This window comes from Hippoglossus stenolepis, chromosome 9 (assembly GCF_022539355.2).
Source record: "Hippoglossus stenolepis isolate QCI-W04-F060 chromosome 9, HSTE1.2, whole genome shotgun sequence".
Lineage (NCBI taxonomy): Eukaryota > Metazoa > Chordata > Actinopteri > Pleuronectiformes > Pleuronectidae > Hippoglossus > Hippoglossus stenolepis.
The window spans coordinates 2131778-2144326 of NC_061491.1; the positions used below are offsets into that span (position 1 = coordinate 2131778).

Genomic DNA, 12549 nt, shown 5'->3' on the forward strand with positions numbered 1-12549 from the left:
ATTTGTTCATTCTCATGTTTCCATCAGTACAAATAAAGGCCAACATGGGCTGTTACTGTGCTTTTTCTGTCCTCTCCAACACAATGTGTGGTAAAGTGTCAAGACATAGAGTTAACAGAAATGATTTCACCTTCTCTAAAAGACGAATGCTCCATCTCAACAAAACAAGAATTTAGCAAATATGTGCAGTGCTTCACTCAATTATACAGGTATATGTCAAACTCCCAAAATTCAGTGTAAAGGCTGTTCATAAATATAAAAAATAAAAGCTGCAGATGTGTTAATGCTGACTAATGCCTCTTTTCATTTGTAACAACCAGTTCAGTGTGTGTGGGTGTGTGCGGGCGTGCGTGTGTGTGTTTGTGCGCGTGTGGATTAGCTCCAAACATAATGAAAGTAATGGAAAATAATGTATTTGAAGTGACGTACAGATGCGCTGTCAAACTCCTGATTCTTCCTGTTTCAGACGAAACTTCGTTCTATGACTCTACTTGTCGCAGCGTGCGTGGGTGCGTGAGGTGAGAGGAAGTGTAAACCTACCATGAAGACACGTCAAAAGCTGAGACCAAACCCACAGCCGTCTGCTACTTAACGCGCGCCCTTTATTTCTGTGGATGCGCACCGCGAATTGATTTACCCAGAGCTTCCAGAGACGTTCCGAGCGCGCAGAGCCAGAATCCAGCATGACCCTGCGGTACTCCCGAGTCATCCCAGCGGCTGGGCTGCTCATCCTGGCTGTGGTCGGGATCCTGCTGCTGGAGCTCCCGGTCAGAGAGGTGGAGACCCCCCCTGAACACATGGTAATTAAGAAAAAAGATCCAAGAGTCGACGCACATAAAAAGTATTTTATTATTATTATTATTATTATTATTATTATTATTATTATTATTATTATTATTATTATTATTATTAGTAGTAGTAGTAGTAGTAGTAGTAGTGGTAGTAGAAGTATTGTTATTATTAGTATAATTGTGGTTGTACAATAAGTATATTTACACCTCTTGTCTCCTAAACAAAATCGTTAATTTAAAATACAATAATTCAATGTTACAAATATGTATTATTATTGTTATTATTGTTATTATTTTTAATTATTGTTATTAAACACCCCTTCATGGGTTCTTAGCTGATTGGCTTTGCCTTTGAGTTTGTCCTACTGTATTTAATACTGTAATACAGTAGGTTGGGGGCCAGGGGCCAAAACAATTAAGATGCTGTTGCACATTTTGCTGAAGGACAGTCTCACTTTGATGAGAGAGCAGCAAAAGCTCTGTACTTTAAATGGATTCAGTACGCTTTAGTAGCTCAGTCATAAACCTGGGCTGGGTGTCAGCTAGGTGCTCCACATGAAACACACTGCTCTGACTGGGTTCGTGTGTTTTATTCATTTTATTCATCATCCCTTTTGTTCTTCAACTCACACACACTTTCTAAAGAGGCACACAAATACATCTTATTCTTCAGCATACTGACTTTTCCCTTTACATACAGAATAATGCTTGAAGTTGTAGATGCAAAAGAACACAAAGGGAAAGTGAATCGACATTGCACGGACATTACTAACCCCAACCTTTTTAAATCAGAGAGTCTCATGATGGAAAATTTGTTTGCTATAAAAGAGCATCTGTTCAAAGGAAACTGTTAATGTGTATACACCGCAGAAACTGTGCTAGGTCATGATGAATATCAGGGGCTTCTATAAACCGCATGCTGCAGCCACTTCCTGTCAATGCATGTGAAGAGCAAACTAAACTGCTTGAACGTACAGGAGAAACACTACACTGAAAATAACACTTAGATACAAAGGTAAACTGTGTATTCAGAAAGCAGCCAATAAATATATTCCATTTTATTATCTTTCTGAATGACACATCAGCTAAACAGTACACTGGGGTGTACAGGTGGTGTTCTGATCAGCATTATTAATAGCTACAATGAGTTTCTGGAGGCATGTCTCGTGTTCGGTTTGTAACGTGTGATGCTGTGTTTTTTAGTACGGAATCGTTCTGGATGCAGGCTCATCCCACACCTCCATGTTCATCTACAAATGGCCAGCTGGCAAGGAAAATGGCACCGGAATTGTTACCGAGCACAGCCAGTGTAATGCAGAAGGTGAGCACCTCACTCGGAGCAGTAAACCTTTATTACAAGTTTCAAACATACGTTTACCAAATGTTAGTCAGTTGATGGACAGTGTCAAAAAAAGTGTGTGACCTTTTTGCAATGACCTGGTTTATCTAAATCTGCATATCCACACAGCTAGTTCAAACAGAGTTCAAACAGTCCACAGGACTAAATCAGATTTAATAACATACCAACATGCCTGAAAACGCATATCACATGACCACTCACGTACACTGGGCATGCACATGTCAATGTGAAAACAGGAAGACATATGCGTCCCGCTGGACACAGGAACTGTGACAGATTGCCCGAATAGTAGCTGGTCTCCTACGAATGTAATCATGTTTTATCATTGTAAAATGAAGAATTTAACTTCACAACAGCTGTTAGCAAAGACAACCGGATCAGCAACGCTTGTTGTTGATTATCCAGGTTGCAGGGCCAGCAGCATTTTCCAAAATTCTCTCTAAGAGCTCTAAAACTCCAGAGTAGTCTGGAAGCCAGACATAGCATTAGCAGAGTTGATGCGTTTTCACATAAAAATTCAGTAATGTGGATGCAGCCTAAGGCACAAATACAGACATACACAATGTGTTGTGTCATTATTGAACAAACCAAATTGTGGAAAAGGTGAATTATTAAAAAAACTGGCTAAACCTTCCTAGGCCGCAACATCCTCAAACAATTGGTCTCCGGAGGAAAACTGCACCTCTGTTCCTCCAGAGCTGCTTCAGCTCAGACATGTTCTCAGGATCTCTGCTGTGAACGGGTCATTCCACAGCTTCTCTGATGGGTTGAGCTGGTTGGATGAAGATCTGACCAAAGTTCAGGTCATTCCGAAAGGATCACTTCCTTTTCTTGCATCTGTGTTTTAGAACCACTCGAGCTTGTTTCTGCCTGAACTAAACCCTCTAACTATAGACTGGCAGGGTGAAAAGGGCACTCTTTCTTTCACTTCCATGATGTTTTCCTGTCAAATTGTATCCAGTAACTTTATCAGAATGTTACGTGCCATGTCTTGTGCAAAAGCCTTGTTCCTAAATGGTCCACTTCCTCACCAGACCCTTTTTTGGTATCTTAGTGTCAGTTCCTCTTCTTGCTTCAGTTTAGTTCAAGAATTTCCTTTGAAACATCATCCATGGCCTTTGGGTCTTTCATCCTTTAGGAAAAGGAAGTCTAGTTTGAGTTCTTTGTAAGCAGAACTACTTTCTCTGTCTGTCAAGGGGGAGGGATATCCAGCTATGCAGGTGTCCGTGGTGGTGCAGCAAAAAGTTTGAAGTTTTGTCTGGATAAAGCTGTGAAGAATATCCCCAAATCCAGACACAACCAAACGCCACTGTATCTGGGAGCTACTGCAGGCATGAGGCTCTTGAAGTCAGTACACTTTCCCATTAACACAGGATATTACAATCACACACATCAATAATTATGCATTAAGTGATTGAAATCGACTCAATATTGTTTCATTACCCCATTTACTCGCACTGTCTTGAACAGAATAAACAATGCCACAGAGACAGAGCGGATTCTGAAGGAAGTGGAAAACCACCTGCGGTCTTACCCCTTCAACTTCACAGAGGCAACCATCCTGAGCGGAAAGCGCGAGGGGGCATATGGCTGGATCACAGTCAATTACTTACAAGAAAACTTTGCAAAGGTGAGCTTTTCTGAAATGTCACCGTCTCCCCTGTTCAACACAGGAAGTCACAGAAATGGCAACTTGAAGTTTAGTCTACAACCTCATTACTACGTTTTCGTTTGAAAATGCAGCAACCCGCTAAAAGGTGGTTTTCAAACAAAACATTTTATATATATATATATATATATATATAAAAGAGTTTAAAAAATATAGATAAATAGATAGATAAAGCCTACAATAAACATTCTGTGGTAGGGCTCATAGTACTCTATTACACTTAGTGGTACAGTAGTATCAAAACTGAAAGATGCTTTAGTTACGTAAAAAGACTAAAATGAAACCCAGGCATCATAATGACAAAATGATTAAAGGTACAATAGCCAGGGTGTTCAACGTGTGAGTGATTAGAAAAGAGCAGATGAGCAGAGTCTCTTGTTGACTGGTGCTGTGTAATGTGCCTGGATGCAAGGCTATAATAAGAGTTTTTCCCGACACAAGCCTAGTAGTAAAAAGTAATTATATTTACATCACTAATGATTTTATTATTTATTAATTCATTAATTATTATTGGTATTATTATTATTATTTTAATTTGTATTATTATTAATAAATTATTTATATATTTTCTCTGCCAAAACAATGATGACTAAAATGAATGATTTGTGTTTTGTATAATCCTATCTGAAGGCATATAGCTGCTCCTACTTCCATCATAGGGTCACTATGATAGGGTCACTTTCAGTTTTTCAAACACATGCCATGTGTATCATTTAACCTCAATTGAACCATAACCAGGTGCTGAGTGTTTAAACAAAAAAGCTTAATAATACCAGAGTCACTAAGTGGATATTTTACTGCAAGATCTGATATTGTGGCTGGAAACAGAAATGTTGTCTTTGAACATTTTCAGAACAAATCCTTTTGTGACAAAATGTATTTGCTGTAGTCTAAAGTATATGTATGTGTTCACTCTGAAACTAAGGGATGGACCAACTGACAGCAACTGACACTGCCTTAGAGCAACATTGGTTGTATGTCAATTAACAGTCCTCAGTTAAGGACTTTTTAAAAAGTGTTGTGTGTTGTGTGTTGGATGTTTTCCTCTTGTCACAGATATTTCTCTTGCCCTGCATGATTTGAATTGTCATTTCTTGACATGTTCTCTCTTGCCACCCAGTATGGTTTTGCCGGGCGTTGGCTGAATCCCGGCAGAGAGACAACAGGAGCTTTAGATTTAGGCGGAGCCTCTACTCAGATTACCTTTGCGACGTCGGAAAAGGTGGAGGGTGATAATATGATGGACCTGAAGCTTTACGGACAAAGCTACAAACTCTACACCCAGAGCTTCCTGTGCTATGGCCAAGACCAGTTCATGAGAAGACTGTTGGCCTATCTTATCAAGGTATTGTTAATATATATTTATTTACACTGAAAAATACATTTTATAATTGATTTGTAATTTATATATGCTGTGAGTTCAGTTAAGACATTCAGTTGAAGTCTACATTGAAACTGATTTAGGAACAGATATCTTTAGGATGAACAGGAGGAATGATTAGAAAATACTGTCACTGTCCTCCATGTCTTCAGAGGACATTACACTGACTGACATTGATTTGCTGGAGACTGAGGTTTGTTTAGTGATCATGAGAGTGGTATCAATCTTCTGGCCTAACTCTCAAAAAAAGTGTTACACCCAAAATACAAATAAAACACAAATTGTATTTCATTATTTGTAGCTGAATAGCTGCCAGTCCAGAAGGTAACCCTGTTTTTAGTGACTCAAATAGTTGATGACGAAGCTAGCAGCAAATAATCTGTATTTCAATCTGAACATATAAAGTGTATGGTTGCAGACAGTGAGTACATGCTGGTAAATAGTTAATGTTTCAGATGGTCATCACAAACCACCAAAGGTCGTGGTAGGAAAAGCATGAGAGTTTTGAAAAATATATATGGCTCTGTTCTGTTGTCTGAAATTCAGCCATAATTGAATTCATCAATGTCTAAGAGATGTTATGTAATCTTTCTGCCTCTTTCAGACTCAAGGTGTGAAGCCCCAAGTAGTCCACCCGTGCTATCCACAGCAGTTCAAAATGTCTATCAAGCTGGGGATGGATGTCTTTGATTCTCCGTGCACAAAGAGCTACAAACCTGACAAGTTTGACCCTCAGATGTCTGTAACAGTAGTGGGCACAGGAGATTACCAGAAATGCCAAGCCACTGTGACGAAGATGTTCTCTTTTGACAACTGCTCCAAGTGCTCGTTTGATGGAATCTTCCAGCCGAGCTTGAGAGGAAACTTCATGGTAGGGGAGAGCCTTTCAAACACACACACACACACACACACACACACACACACACACACACACACACACACACACACACACACACACACACACACACACACACACACACACACACACACACACACACGTTTGCTCATTCTTCACATAACAATGTATATCCATTTAACTCTACCTGTCAATAGTCATATGACATCTTAAAAAATGTCCTGTTCCCGTCATATACAATACACACTCCAACTACATACCATAAAGTAACAATGTGACAGAGTGAATGTTTTATATCTTATAGACTTTTAAAGGTTCCTCACCGTGTTATTGTCCCATCATGGGAGGGACTTTGTTCTCAAAGATGACATATTAAGACAACACCTCTCTCCAGGGTTGGTGCTGTTGGCAAGTTAGGGAGCAACATTCTGTACACAGGAATTGCCACAGGCCTCAAGAAAGATTGGAACATGATTACTGCAGCTTTACTCTACTATCTAAGAGGAAAACCGATTTGGTTTCAGCTCACCACTTAGTTTTTTGCCATTTCAGGATGAATTAGAATACCACCATTATCAGTATTTAACGGTAACAGTATTTTTTTCCCAGTGCTTTGGTTGATGGTCAAACATGTGAAAAAGTAATGACATTCTCATGATCCTCAGCTACACTTTACACCTGGCAAACATCACAAGGAAGTCAGATTTATTTTAAAGCACCAGTGCAGCATCACTTATATCCTGTATATCTACTCTCTCTCTCTCTCTCTCTCTCTCTCTCTCTCTCTCTCTCTCTCTCTCTCTCTCTCTCTCTCTCTCTCTCTCTCACTAAAGGTATAGAAATGCAGAAGGCAAACCTCTTAACATTTACTTGGAGCACATTATTGTGATTGTAAGAGCCTGGACATGAATTAACCTGGGAGTGACCTTGGATGATGAAATGTCTTTCTCACCAAATGGCTGCAGGAGCTCCTGTAGATTCATGCCCCTATAACAGGGTCAGATTGTAATCATCACTTCCATCTGCCAACGCTGCACGGTTCTGGGCAGGTTTTCATGTGTGAGGAAATGATTTGCCAACCACCAAACAAACATCATTAGAAGTAAAAATGTATAGATGTCGGGCTCAGAGTCAAAAGTCTGTGCTGTGGATGAAACAGTGCAGTCATAATCAGTGTGTGTGTGTGTGTGTGTGTGTGTGTGTGTGTGTGTGTGTGTGTGTGTGTGTGTGTGTCATGTGACCATGATTATTACTGATAAATATGTATATGTATGTGATGCTTCATATACAAAGATCCATGGATAAACACGGATAAAAAGGACTAAAATAACTGCATACATGAAATCTGTATGAAGTAAATAAATAGTATCATTAGATACTAAGTAACTGCTCCATGCATTAATTGTTAATTAACCCTAACCTTAACCCCCCTTAGTAAATCTTTGCCAGGAAATACCTCGACCAATGAATTACAATCATGTCTCTGACTTGTTAAGCCAGATTGTTGAGTCAGAAGTGGAGGAGAGAAGACAGGGAGGAACATGTTTATACATGCTTATATACTCGGATGTTATTAAACTACTGCAGTGCTTGTTCTACACATTCTACACAAGACAGACAGACAGATTCACAGACAGACAGAGATATCTGGAGTCAATAGACAGATGAAATACTCTGAGCAATCCCCTTTTTTACCTACCCTTTCCATATTGTGAATAATACATGTGTATTATAATTTTAAGATTTATGAAGCTCTCTAATTCAGTTCGATATAAAGCATTGCTGCAAGAGGACAACAGTTGTGTTTTCACTTTGTGAAGATGAGGTGAGTCTGTGAATGTTTTTGCTATCATGGAGATCAGCACCCGTCAGTCCTTCTGTCTGTGTTCTTCCGTGATTTTGACCCTGGTTTTGACCAAGTTACCAACCGATGCTGTAGTTTATCCGACATGTTCAAATTGGGCCGCAGACTGAAGGAACACTGTGACTCCCCCACTGACTGCTGTTTATTCCAAGTGAATTCAAATTGCAACTTCTCGCGTGTCAAAATATTTTTTTGCTACACTTAAAGACTTTGCTGCCAGACCGCAAGACAATTCCTATCAGCAAGCCATGGCCCCCTTGGGCTTTCAGACACTTATCTCTCACCTTTTTAATTCTTTGAAGACATCTCGCTCTCATTCCTTTGGAGTTAAGTGTGTGAGTCTGGATTAACTCAGTGTCCCCTCATCTCCACAGGCCTTTTCTGCCTTCTACCTCACTGTCAGAGACCTCATCAGCCTCACCAACATCACCATCACGTCTCCCAGGAAAATGGAGGCAGCTGTCCAATATGTCTGCAACATGACCATCTCTGAGGTACTCTCGAGCACACTGCCATTTAATATTAGCAGAAATTCTATAGTGATTGTAAACAAGACCAAAAGGCTATAGGTGTGCAAAACAGAGAAACATTCAACCTGCTGTATTTCCTCTAACAGATAACTGAGAAGACAAAGCAGCCGGAGAAATACAAGAAGAATATGTGCGTCATCTCCGTTTTCATCAAGGTCCTCTTAACGCAGGGCTACAGATTTGATGACCTCTCCCTTCCGTCCATCTCTTTTCAGGAGAAGGTGAGGAATGGAGGAAAAACCTTGAGATTTCTGTTCATCATTTCTGTCTGTGTTCAAATTACTGGACCACACAACAGTGTCTGCTGCATTGAGAGCAGGTTGGTGGTACTGTGGTGTCAATGAGCCTCCTCTTGTGCTTTTTCAGGTTGAAGGAGCCTCTGTAGGCTGGTCTCTGGGATGCATGCTGAGTCTGAGCAACATGGTACAAGCAGAGAGCCTCAGCCTGATGAAGGCTCTGCCCCCAGGGCCCTGGGCTGGCATCCTCTTCCTCTTCATCGCCCTCCTCCTCTTTGCATTGGGATACCTAGTTATTAGCTTCTTTAATACAAGAAATAAAGATGGCCCAGTGTAGGAACAAGGGAGATACACCTCTCAGTCCAAGTTTTCTCTTCATGCACATGTCCACCCAAAGAGTGTGGTCTCATGTGCATGTTGGTGAAACTAACATCGTAAAGTGGTAATAAATATTTCCTTCATAAACTTGCTTGTGTGTGTGGTGTGTGTCCGTATGTGTGTGAAACAAAAGAAATGTTTTGGTTATTATGTACTACTAGCCTACATCCACATACAAAGACCCCATTTCTCTTTTGGTCTCAGACAACATGTGCTTCAAAAGATATTCAAGACAACATTAAGAGACACATTTTTCTACATCTTATGAAACTAATCGCAAAATGAAGATTTATGTTCCAACCAGTCCTCAGCTGTTGTAAGTGTATCTCTGGAGGTGTTTTCTCCTGCTAACTGGGCTAGATCAGTAAAGGATTTTCACTTTTTGATATCTCACCTGTTTTCACTGGGGCTGTCAAGGACAATCGTTTCTAGAGATTTCTGTGTCCAAAATCACTCACTGATCACTATATAGTCCACCATATAGTGAATTGCTGTCCTAAGTGGACTCAGTGTATCCCACAGTGCATCATAAAACGTAGAGTACAACCGATGGTCACAAACCGAGCAATATATACCGCCATGCATTGCAGTTGCGGTGTTGACTGGAGGAAAAATTCTACTTTCTAAAGTAGAAATCACATACATACAAGTGTATTTGTGAAGGCAAAGGTCCCAGTGAGAGCCTCCTGAGACATGCTGACTTTCTCCTCCTGGCCCTCTCATATAAAGTCTGCAGACAGTCCAGGGGAGTCGACCTGAGTGCACAGCTGGAGATCCTCCGCAGGATTGATTTTGTTTCTAACAAGTGACAAATGCTAAAAAGGAAAAAAAACTGAGGAAAACAAATATCCCATAATGAAAAATCTGAGCCATACACATAGAGGACATTGATGTCAAGAGAGTTTGTGTTGATAAGAACAGATGCTGGATGTTGATGTGCTGTAAACACAAACACTCGATCTGTGCAGAAATAATAGGTTACATCCTGTCTGTCCCTGCTGCACCTCACCTGAATCCTGTGGAGAATTTGTTAAGCGTCTGCGCAGAAAACCTCCCACTGCATTGTGCATGTGTGAAAGTCAAAGTGCAGAGAAAGACCAGACCCAATCCTCCAGAGATTCTCCACAGGCCATGTCTGAAAACGGCGTAAAATAGGTAAGCTTTGTTATTGGAGAACAAGACACTGTGTATCATTTCAAACAGGAGTTACAACTGATAGGACACAAAGAGTAACGGATAGATAAGGACAGAACAATACGGTCGAACATTACTGAAGTAACAATATAAGAAATCACAAGTTACTTCATTGCTTTCTCGTCACACAAACACAGCCCAGTTTGTTACTATTACAGGTTGAAAAGGTATAGTTTTCTTTGTCACGTCCACACTGTTAAACTCAAACTCAAAACCTTCACAGGCCTGTGTCATTTAAAAAAGGTAATGCTACTATAAGTATGTTTTTGCATATGTTTTTACTTATCAGATTGGTTCATTCAGTTCAGTTCAGTCCAAGGGGAAATTGCTTGCAGCAGAGCACAGATAAAACAATGACAATATGCACATAAATCACAACAATAAAATATAACATAACAATAGAGACATCCCGTTATATCTTCATATTTGATGACTTGATTCATATTTTCAATGTCCTGTCCAACCAGTGCACGCAGCATTGGCTTCTTTAGGGTCAATTTGAGCAGTTTTAGTAAAAACGGGAGCATTCAGAGGCAACACAGGATATTCATGCATTTCTCTTTCTAGCTCCGATACAGACAGATGTAGTGTGAGTGCATGCCAGTCTTGTAAGGCACAACACTGATGCAGTACATGTGGCCAGTGTCTCTGTGGAGTTTGCATGTTGCCCATTTGTACTTGTGACTGTTGGTGCGGTTATTTGTCTTTAGCCATGGTGTACCCCACCTGCAGTCCCCCATGACCATCGAAAGGGATGGATGGATGGATGGATGGATGGTTTGTCATTCTTCAGAGGAGAGTTGAGATCTTACAAACCACGCCCCATTTAAACCACGCCCATTATCCTTTGCAGTAGTCCTTTGTTAGCACCAATACTTGAAATTAAAAGAACAGGTAGTGAAATATACTTGATACTTGAAATTTGACAATATATTTTGAAATATAGCTAATTTTTTTAATTTGACGTTCACTCTAGGAAGAACTCACTGGTCAAAGTCAAAGGTCACTGTGACTTCACAAAATATCTTTAGCTGTAACTCAAAAATTGCAAATGGTATTTGTAACACAATTCAGCACTCATGTCTAATAGGATAAAATTATGCCATTTAACATCCGAAAGGTCAAAGGTCAACTTAACAGTGATATCAGTCTATCAATCAATCTAATTTTATTTGTACAGCCCATATTCCCAAATCACAATTTCAGAATATCATAATGTTAGTATAACACCCTTATCTGGCCATTGTTCAAAACCATTACTGAGGAACAGAGATTGTGAGCATATGTCCTGTAACTTGGAATTCCCCTTGAGGGTTTAAAGTTCGTAACTCTATAAGTCTACAGTGACAGCTGGTTGCAACATGTTATCATGTTTCTTATATAAAAAAGAGGATTTCAGGTAAATAAAACAATATATTTGCAACAGGTTTGGTTTTGACTCTAGTATACATGTAAATGTCAATTGGTCTGTATTTATTTAGCACTTTTCTACTCTTGATGACCACTCAAAGTCCTTTACAGTACATTTTTGCCATCCACCCATTCACAGACATTCATACAGTGCATATGTGCAGCACTGTCTCTATCATACATCACTCACAGACTGATGTAACAGCTGTTTGGGGCAGTTTGGAGTTCAGTATCTTGCCCAAGGACACTACAGCACAGGGAATGGTGGAAACTGGGGTCAAAGTGCTGCTTAATGGACGGCCCGCTCTACCCCCTGAGCCACTACTGCCCCTGCCTACAAGTCTGGGCTGTTCAGAAAAATAAACTTTAGACAATGTTATTGTCACCCATCTACAGTTTCTGTGTATATCACTTTTTTTTTCTTTGAGGAAAGCTGTAACTTCTTTAGTCATTCTATAATGATTGATTAATAATTATTCTTAAATATTCAATATTTCTACCTTTTATTTCTTAATTTCATCATGTTTTGAAGCAGTTGACCATGTATCACACGTTTAAGGCAAATTAGTGCCCCTTTTCTATAATTGACACCTAATCCAGCAATTGCAAATCAGACACAGACACTCACACATGGGCACTGTGGCAATTTATAAAATTCCTGTATAGTACTGTTGTATAGTACCTTGCAGATTGATTGATTTATTTGCAGAGTTATTTATCCGCTTTTCACCATCTCAGACTTAGCCAACTTATTGTGTAACCATATAATGCAGTTTCAGAGATGGCCAAGCCTTATTTTTTGGAGTTCACATAGAAGCAGTGGCAGTGGGGCTCACAAACAAGCCCCCTGCATCACACTGACTCTGCCCCCCCCCGCACA

The 12549-nt window shown here is 39.9% G+C and overlaps 1 protein-coding gene across 1 annotated transcript; it reads left to right on the forward strand.

Moving 5' to 3' along the window:
• The first annotated feature begins 568 nt into the window (after positions 1–568).
• Positions 569–9152, forward strand: LOC118115668 (ectonucleoside triphosphate diphosphohydrolase 2). Its single transcript, XM_035166979.2, has 9 exons — positions 569–800; positions 1995–2112; positions 3348–3498; positions 3622–3781; positions 4941–5165; positions 5806–6072; positions 8296–8415; positions 8538–8672; positions 8818–9152. Exons 1-9 carry the CDS (start codon positions 684–686, stop codon positions 9022–9024), a joined length of 1500 nt encoding a protein of 499 aa, XP_035022870.1. The 5' UTR covers positions 569–683; the 3' UTR covers positions 9025–9152.
• The last annotated feature ends 3397 nt before the right edge of the window (positions 9153–12549 follow it).